This window comes from Zeus faber, assembly GCF_960531495.2.
Source record: "Zeus faber genome assembly, chromosome: 16".
NCBI lineage: Eukaryota > Metazoa > Chordata > Actinopteri > Zeiformes > Zeidae > Zeus > Zeus faber.
Genome location: NC_137202.1, coordinates 2,633,829 through 2,644,167, shown reverse-complemented (window position 1 = coordinate 2,644,167; position 10,339 = coordinate 2,633,829). Strand labels below are relative to the sequence as shown.

The following is a 10,339-nucleotide window of genomic DNA, read 5'->3' as shown; positions in this document are numbered from 1 at the left end:
TAAAGCTTTCACGAGACAGTTGGGGAAATTACTGATTTCCAGCAATGGGTGCAATGCTATGTAGATATTTTAATGGGAAATATTAAGAGCGTCGTGCACCCCACTTGACTTTTGAATATTTATACAGTGGGGTGTTGTATCGTGCTTGTAGTTTGTGGGTGTAGTTGCCGTGCGGTGCAGATATTTCTGATTTCTTGGTTTGAGGTTAACAAGCAGAAGAATGCGGTTTTACATTTTGCAGATTAGCGCGAGATATGAATTGAACTGTCCGTCTCTTGAAGCTCACACTGATAACGTATGTAATATATATATTGTGTATAAGAAGTAAAAGTTCTATCACACTCTATGTTATAGAAGAGAGCAGGTAACTTAAAAAAAATGCTATAACTTTTCATTATATTGACACAGGTGTAGTGTATGCTTGGCCTTTAAAACACAACAGAGCAAAGGATTTTGTGATTTGAGGAGATTGCACGACTGTGCAAGTGTGGTTATTTGGAGGTTAGTTCGGAGATGAGTGAAGGATATACTTCTAAGTGAGCAAATGTACATTTTGTTCAAATTTGCTCTTATATTTACAAATGGAATGGTGTTAGTTGTGTTATTTTGCATGATTGCCAGAGTGCAGATTTTTAACAGTTGTGTCATTGGACAACTTGTGTATGTGAAGTTTGTCTTTGTTGGATAATCCCTGTCTCCTTTTATTTTTTATTTTTTTTAAGTAGGAAGTAAGTAATGTCAAATAGAAAATGTGTAACAGACAAACTCATGGAGAATTTACTATGTGGTAGAAGATGGCTGGCTAAAATCACCCACCCCCCTGGAAGTAACAGACTTATTGATTTATCTATTTATTTAAATATTTATAGCAGCGCTCACCCATCTATGAAATATATTGTCTGTGAAATGTCCCACTCTCATGGTGCTGGCCTTTCAAATGTTTTCTCTGTGTGTGCGTGCGCGTGTGCTTGTGTGTCTGTGTCTGTGTCTGTGTGTGCTTATACATCCTTGCCGGTGAATCTTTGTCCACTCTTTATTCAGGTACTCTTCTTGCTTAAGATTTAGCGAGCAGGGATCTCTTCCGTCACGTTCCTGACCACACCAAACAATGGTCAGGTTCCGGCTGCCACAAATGCTATTTTTCAATCTCAGAAATTAATTTTTTTATCCGTCTCTAAAGTTTCTATTTCAGATATTTTGGCTTACTGTACAGTTTTAAATATTTGTACTGTGAGCTAAAACTGTATACTACACCTCTACACTGTCTGTTTGTATTTTTCTATCTTTATACACAATGAATGTCAGTGAACACTTCATTTATGTTAGTGGTTCTCAATTTTTTTTCTCAGATCCCCCCTTTAGGAGTAGAGGCATGGTAATCCTTTTATTATATGCCATTTTCCATGCGATTAATAACGGGAAAGCATTCAAGTCATTTTGAATTTAATTTATTCAAATAATATAATACCTAATGAATAATACCTCTTTTTTCATGCAGCTTTATGCTTTCTGTTGAACAGTGTTAAGCTGCTCACTTCATCAAAAACATCAAATGCATATTTTTCTGTTTTGCCATTATATTGTAATCCTTGCCCACATAAGTGGTCAGGCCCCACACCTTGAGAACCACTGTTCGTTGTTTCCGCTATGTTATTATTATTTATTTGATTCTGCACGTTTCACTTCAGATTACAGTGCCTCAAACAGTAGTAACACATTTCACAATATCACTATCACATTTTATCAACTGTTAAAAACTGCTTAAACATTCCTACTTCTCAGTATTCAATTTCTGTTATATGTTTTACTATACCCAAACCTATTTATATATATTTTTTCCAAACACTGAGATTAATTTATGTGTAATTAACAGAAATAGCATGATATCTGAAAATGCAGTATATGTTTTGTAGTTGTACAGAAAATAATGCTCAATAAAGAAAAAATGTACATTACACATACTTATTAAATGTCATTCTTAAATGGGGATTAATTCTTATTACCAACATTAACAGACTTAAGTCAGTTAATGTTGGTAATAAGAAACCACATCATCCAAGAGTTTCATTTAATATCGGTTATAGCCTCATTGTCATAACTTTACCCAAAACAAATAGCAAAAAATATCAGCTTCAAAAGGATGACTTTATATTTTCAGACAACAACGACAGGAAAATAATCTCACAGCTGATGGTTTCTTGTTAATGTTTTCAAACATTTTGTCTTACATCAGGTCTTTTATGTGATATAATTATTGTTTTCTGTATTTTTTTGCTGGGGAGTATACATGGTTGTTTTGTAAAAACTGTTAATGGTCAGTTAATGTTATCCATTGCACTGGATGTTTTAATAGTTTGCAATTTACAACTTGAGAAAAATGGCTTGTAAGTTTGCTGTAAAACATGATTTTTAAGTGATTATATTGAACGTGGAGCACCATTGATTAATGTATTTTGCATGTGTAAAACTTTCTTGATGTACACTAAGGAAGGGAACAGGAAATAATATAAATGTAACCATGCAACTGGTCAAATCCACTGGATGAAAAAAACAACTTTTAAAAATCACTTATTCTTCTAATAAATAACTGTGAAAACATGTTTTTTTTCTGTGTTTTTATTATAATTTTTTTGTTTATGGAAACATTTTCAGTTTACCAAATTATGATATTTGTGATTTTCTGTAAACTGGAATCAAATGTTGTAATTATATTTGGCATGATGCATAATTCTTTGAATTAATAGTATTTTTTTTTTTTATCTATTTGTTATTTCACTCAGTTTTTCACTTTTGTTTTTCAGTGAGTCTCCTGAAATGCATGCTGCAAAAGACCTGCAGTCCACCTCCATGCTGGAGCAGTTTATGGCCAAACTCTGCCCCCACCATCAAAGGCAGATAGTAGATACCTTAGGCTTTCTACAGACCGAGGTCAAGGCATTGGCATCTTCTAGTTCATCACAAACCACCTACTACACTTCTGAGAACCAGGAAGTTGCGCCTTCCAGTGCATCATCCAGCCCGGGTACCTCCAAGAAATCAAGTTCTGAACTAAGGTTTCCTCTAACATCAACTCCTAAAGGCCAAGAAATGTCTCTTGTGATTCCCAGCAATTTTTCAATAGCAAAGAAAGTTCCAGATGGCTCAGTATCGCTAAAACCATCTGATATTGCCGGGCCTGCTTTTGATTTGAACACGTTTGGTTTGGGCAGCGAAGTTGCTTTGGTCAACCAAAATCTAAATACATCGGATTCAGAGAACAGCAGGCATAATGACCATGCCCCTCTTAAGATGAAGATAATGAAGACCAACAAACTTGCAGATGGTAAGAAGTTGGCGTGCGTGCTAACCACGTCTCTTCTTACGCAGTCTGATGGTATGCAGGAGAGACAGGGTAACTCTGACTCTTCTAACAAAACGGAGCCTCACAGTGCAAGACTCAGTTCCTCTGCGAAAAGGCCAAACCAGTCTGGTCACACTCATCAAGTAAAAAACAGAGACCCTCTTGGACAAACCAAAGACACACCAACAAAAACATTTACAATTCACAGGACCTCGAACACCCTTCTACAAGACTCCCCTCGAACAGCCAGAAAGACAATCAGGGGGTCGTCTGATCATCGGACAAGGGACCCAGCTCCAAGGGTTATAGTAGACCCTGATCTAGGCCATTGCGACATTGTCTATATTGACAAACCAATTACAGAATGTTTAAGGGAACAGCAGCACCACATGCCGCCGCGGCGTAATGCAAGGAAAAGCACTCGCGGGCATATGTATGTAGAAGAAATGTGGGAGCTTAAAACTGTCCGTACATTAGCTGGACGTAATGAGAGGGGCAACTGTCCTAACCCAATGCCAGAGATCAATACCTTGGTCACACCTAAACAGGTGCTTGCCAAGCCTGATGGTGTACCTCCTGTAGATATGCCCTTTGCTGGAGATTGCGGGCAAACAATTGGCCAACAAATGCCCTCAGAGGAGTCAGATGAGAGAGAGATTCCAGGAACAGGAGATGTGATGGAGGCAACAACTACTGAGTTAGATCTTATTGTTGAGACCAGTCAGACAGATCAGAGCAAAGTTGATGACCCATCAAGTCATCATTCTACTTTAAGTAGCCCAACAGAGAATGGTGAGGAAAACTTGAATGAAGATATAGTGCAAGATGAAACTACAGATTCTATTCAGACCGGGGGAAATGAATTATCAGAAGAAATTGTTCTTCCGTCTTCACATGAAGCAGTGAAAGAAAAGCAGGAGCTTGATGAGGATCCAAATGAAACTACTGAGCATGTTGTGGCAGAAAAAGGAAATGAGAATGATATGATGGAGGAATCCCAGCCCCAACTTATTTCAGACACCAGTGAGCCTGAGCAGCAACAGAAGGAGGATTTGCCAGCTGTGCTGAATACAGCTCAAGAAGAGGTCGAAGAGAAGGAAAGTGAGCCCACAGAAGATGAAGAACCTCTGAAGCCCCAGGTGGAGGCACCAAAGCTCTCTGACAATTTGAGTGCCGAAAAAAATTCTGGCAACACAGCCCCGGCAGAAGAGATTGTCAAGGAGCAGCAAATTGACACCGTTGAGACAGTTACCAATGTTTTGATTCCGGTAGCGCCTGTAGAGATAAAAGAGGACTATCGCAGCGATGATGAATATGATGTGTCCACAAAGACACTTGAGTCACTCTTGAAAGAATTGCCCCCTTGGCGCAGAAAACGTGGCACTGTGATTTCTCTGCCAAAACGATTAAGGGAAGCGAAAAATGTGATAGTAGGGTATGTGAATGGTAGGCCCATATCGGCTTCTGATAGAAGTTTACGGCGAAGATCAAGTAATGGCACCTCCCCACCTCCCAGCACCTCTGTGAAACCTCGTCGCAGTATGTCCAAAATCAGCTCAGCCGAAAATACCCCTTCAAAGAAGCATCTTCACTTGGAGAAGGGGCATATCAAATCTGAGACTGTGATTCCACAGGAGACTGAAGAGACTCCTGAAACTCCACAAACCACAGAATCCGAACATCCCACAATGTCCTCTGGGAAGCAAATAACGAACAGGTCGAAGGCCAAAGCCAAACGGAACAGAGTGAAAACAGAAGTGCAGAGTACTAATGACACTTTGCCTGCAACTCTTCCGGATCAGACAGTGGACAGTTCCAAAAGCATAGAGTCTGAACAGCAAACAACTGAATCACCACTTTCTGCAGAGGTTGAGACACAGGTGGCAGCAAATGCCAATACCTCTGCCTCTCCAAGACGTCTTACCCCTAGTTCTCCCCTGTTTACGGGTGATGCGCCTCCCCTCCCTGTGTCTTCTACTCCCCTCTGCGTTGTTGCTCCTCCACTCATGAGCTCCTCACAAGTGGAAGAGCAGTCTCCTCAGACATCCTCCGAACAGTCCCAGCAGTGTATGAATCCTGAACGTACTGTGGAGCTGAGCATTGCTTATGCTCATTCAGCTGACACCCCCCCTGACGAAATAAAAATAACTGAGGTGGAAAGTATAAAGCAGACTGAACAGAAACATAGTTCTATAAATGTGCCAGTAGAAATCAATAAGGATGAGAAGCTGCAAGTTTGCAATGAGGTATCCTGTCCGTTAGAAAGTCAGAATTTGATAGGTAATGAAAAGGAAACACAGGGTACACCATTGAGAAGTAGGACTCTCCGAAAAGAGGAAACTAGTGAATTAGCTTTGAAGAAGTCAGAGGAAGAGACTATGGATGATAAACCTTCAGGTGGAGTTTCTAACTGTACTTCCGTTTCAGACAAACCTGTTCGAATGCCATTAAGAAGTGAAAGTAGCAAGGTTGAAATGCTCAACCAGTCTTTAACTCAGCCAGCTCCAATTGAAAATATGAAGCCAGCTTTAAGATCACAAAGATTTGCTACACCCTCTACTAGTGAGTTCAATGTAGCTGGAAAACACAAACAGATAGTGTCACCCATCAGAAGAAAGCCAGTTGTAATTCATAGATCACCAGTAAAGTCACCTTCATTGTCAGTTAGCTCTATGTCACTGCCAAGCTCAGTGACACCTTTTAGTTTACGGCCAATTGAGCCCCATAGGCAAACAGCCCACAAACTTATTGAGACTCTAAATGGAGAAGATAACCAACAGTTAATCACAAACTTGAACATTAAGTTTGATAAAATGCAGAAAGGATGGATCCAGATGGACAAAGAGGGCCATCCGGCAACAAAATACAGAAACAAGGCAGATAGACAGGCAGCTATATGGAAGAGTAAGCGCAGGGCACGAAAACCAAAGTGCATAGAGCACCACAAATACTCACCGGTACAAATGCTTTTCATGAAAAACTTTAACCTTACCAGTATTTGTCGCTGGTTCCTTGAATCAACAGAAACAAAGTCCCTCGTCATTGTTAAAAAAGTTAACACACGTCTTCCATCAGAAACACAGCTGTGCTTCCACAGCTCTTCTGGAATGTCAGGAACCTCCGATGGGGTATTTCCAAGCCTACAGGCTGAGCGCCTTAAGAAACATCTGAAGAAGTTTGCTGTTGCCTCCCCTGTAAAGAGCAACCCGAAGAGTCAAAAACTTATTGCTAAAGCATTTGAGCAAGAAGCAGTCTTGGTCAAAGGAAAAGACAGGGGAGAACTTCCCAATCCGACTCTAACCGACTTCGCTTCTGCTGAAGCTCAGGTGCTTCAGTTGGCTGAAGTACAGAAAGTTACAGGTAAATCAAAGAACCCAGCGAGTGCCAGAATTTTAAGGAAATACTCAAACATCAGAGAAAAGATGCAGGTTCAGCAAACCAGCGTGAGGCTGAAAGAGACAACAAAAAGCCTCAAACGCACCACCGCATTTAAAAAGTTGACCACCTCAAAGTCGTCCTCCAAGGCACACGTTAAATCCCCTCTCAAAACACAGAAAACACCCCTGCCTGTACCCAAACAAATGAAGGAGCCTGCTGCAACAATGGCGAGAGGGAAAACAACCCCTGGTCGGAAAACTACTGCAAAGCCTGCTGCCCTGGAGAAGAAGGTCAAAAGTCCCAGCACGGGTAGAGCATCTAAGGATCTGGTCAAAAAGGAATCGGATTCACCACAAAGGTGCTCTCAAAGACTGGGAAGCCCAAAAACACAGAAGAGTCTAATCCAAGCGTCTACAAGCAAGGTGTACTCCAATAAGAATCAGCCGCAAACTGAGAAAACAGAGGTTGAAAAAATTGCTCCAACTAACCCCACTAGTACAAAATCCCAAATAAAGGAATCCTCACAAAATAAAGTCGCTGAAGGTAAAGGTGTCGACAAAGCTTTCGAAATGCCACAGCAAAGCACAGATACCAAGACGCCATCCTCGCCTGACCAGGTTTTGACAAGATCCCAGAAAAAGCTGGAAGCGATGCTGCCAGTGAATGCGAGCCCCACACCCGGCTCAAGAAAGGCTTTGAAGTCCATCATGAGCAGTTTGCCTAATTCCACTGCAAAAAAGGCTATGGGGCTCAAAGTGACAAGGAGTGCCACTCCAAAATCTGTTGCAATAAAGGGTCTCACGTCCCCTGCATCACGTAGGGTGACTAAGAAATTGGCAGCAAAAAGACGTCTGGAGCCTCTAGAGACCCCAGCCAAGCGCACCCGGATGTCACAGTTAAAATAGAGCATAACTGAATTTCGGACTACTTGCTGTCTTGTTAAGGCCTAGAATACATACGTTTGTGTACTCATGTTAATCGTTTAGATGGATGCATCTTCAGAAAATAAATGTGCAGATTAACATTCATTTAAGCTTTTTGTAGCTTCAGATTCAGGATGCAAATGTGACAGGACATTTGTAGTCTGTTGCGTGATGCCGAACAGAGGTCCTCGCTCTCTTGGGTCTATGGTCCGGCACTTTGACAACCCTAGATACCGTCTTATTTCTGTGAATTGGTCTATATGAAACCTTTTGATGCTAATCTAGGTCATCAAGGTCATGGAAAAATATATTTACCCTTCTGTGTTGAGGTTTTTTTTCCCCTTCATTGAATATCTATTGTATATATGATCAGCCATTGTTCTGTACAGTTGCATGTTCACAATGCATGAAAACAGCAACATGTTTCAACATAGATCAGACTGACTGTATCTCCAGCCTGTCCTGGAATCAGACCTTTGTGAATATGTGACTGTTGTGACCAGGTGCCTTATTTATGAACCGTATGTAATAGAATGTTTTGCTAAATGTGAAAACGTAGTTTTCTGACTATTGCACAGTGTCCCGTTAGTAGAGAAGATGGTCAACGTCAGTTAGATTCTGTTCATGTGTGCATATAGTTTCCGTTCCACAGTATACAGTATGTGGATCTCCCCTTGCTGTGTAAGTCCTTTATTTTTGAATATGAATCATGATCTTTTCTGCATTTGGATATTGTTTTGTATTTATGTACCCGTTATCCCGGAGCATTAATGCCATAGCTGGTGTTGTAGTAGTAGTAGATGTTTGAGCAGACGTAGGTCTGTGCTAAACGTTGAAGCGGGCAGGTCTCTTTTCCCTTTCTTTCACTTGTCTTTGCTCCATCACAATGAAAGGCTGTATATTAGTATTTTATATTATTTTGTAGGTTTTGTTTTAAGCATCACTTCTGACCAACATCCTTCTTTGTGATTACAGTCAACAGTAGCCTCTCTCCGAGCGATTTACCGACTGTTGCATGCATCTTGTCGTCTCTGAAGGCAACTGTGAGACCGCCATTTTTTTTTGTCTGCCGGTAGACCTATTTCCAAGGTTAAATCATGGTATAAAAACAGAACTGCTTCAAGATTATGCATGCAGCTTCTTGGTATCTGTGATGGAGCTTAATTTACAAACCAGCAAGGTTGACATTGCGGCGGTGGCTTATCGACATCAGCATGTCGGAGGTTTGAAATGTTGCCAGTCTTAAAATATTGAAACAACATTGCATTATTCTCATGGATTTGCTCCCCTGCTTGATTTTTCCACTTTGTTGTCAACTTGTATATTCTGTTGATGTTTCACATCATCATGGGTATAGTTATTCTTTTGTGTAGTCTTGGCACACTTCTCAATTGTACAACCCAACATGCCTCAATGTTCTTGTCTTTTTTTTTTTTTTTTTTAATTTTTATTGACCGGCTGGCAGATGTTTCAAAATGTGAAGTTTCTGTGCTTCTGCAATAGTAATCTACATTGGTCAGAGGAAAGAAAACACCATTTTTAGCAGTGTTATATATTCTTTTTTAAATAAGGTCATTTCTCTTTAGGAAGTAATCATTGTAAGTGCAAAACATTTAAATCCTGTTTTTTATTGTTATTTAAGAACCCCATCTAGGCAAACGCATCCAGTAGACCTAAATTAAACAACCCACCAAATATCTCACTTGAACGTGTTTATTCTTTACAGTTGCTATTTATAGATTTTGATCTTGTATATCAGAACGAAATAACAATGCTTTATTTGTGGTAATCCCGAGAATGATGCATCTTTTATGTTAAAAACTGTATTTTTGCTGGAGTTGATATAAATATGTTTGAATTTTATATTTGTCCCTCTGGATTATTTCTACATTTTAAACCTTATTTATCTTCCCACAAAATGACTCTACTGTTTCCTGACTCCTCAATTACCGAATCAAAAAAAACAAACTTTCATTACGACTTATAGTTCTCACTTTCAGCATGCAACCTGAGCTTGTTCTGATGAACGCAGAGCTGCTATTCCGACTGGAACCGATGAATTACATGAATTAGTGCGCCCTTGCACTTTTGATCTTGCAACACAAGTTTTATTTGCAACACATTATTCAAATATTTTTTTTAAAGTGGATTGAGAAAAAAATTCCCGCCACACCTGGTGAGCTTGCACGTTGAAAAACACTGACAGAACCATTAGAGAATCCAAAAAAGTGAGAAGGTTCACATCCAGAGAACAGATGCTATATCCATAGAACAGTGTTGTAGAAGAATGGATCCCTCGCAGTGGTCTCCCACCCGAAGCTCACAAACTGTGGGTTTCGACATTTAGTGACATTTGACAAATTTATTTTCAACATTTATTTTCCTCAACTGATGACTGTTTCAGAGATGTAGTCGACATAAAGCCTGAAATCTGGTTGTCTGGGTGATTTCAGAAGGATAAATTTGATGTTGTGAGATGCCCTTTAACTTCATGTGTTTTGCAATGCAGTAGAACCACGTAGGACTTTGGTTTGCAGGAGCATAAAGAGGGAATTGGTTGTTAACAAAAGCCATGCTCAGGAAATGTTCACGGACAGAAAAAGGTTAAAGTTGGATGTACCCCCCCCCTCTCCAAATCTACCCAAACACCACGCACTGCGAGAACATTTTAAAAGCACACACATTAAAGTTTAATGAA

At 40.1% G+C, this 10,339-nt stretch overlaps 1 protein-coding gene across 1 annotated transcript; it reads left to right on the top strand.

The window, feature by feature from the left end:
• Positions 1–4,768: 4,768 nt before the first annotated feature.
• On the top strand, positions 4,769–9,459 carry LOC307242248 (uncharacterized protein). Its single transcript, XM_080016632.1, has one exon. It carries the CDS (start codon positions 4,882–4,884, stop codon positions 7,621–7,623), a length of 2,742 nt encoding a protein of 913 aa, XP_079872758.1. The 5' UTR covers positions 4,769–4,881; the 3' UTR covers positions 7,624–9,459.
• The last annotated feature ends 880 nt before the right edge of the window (positions 9,460–10,339 follow it).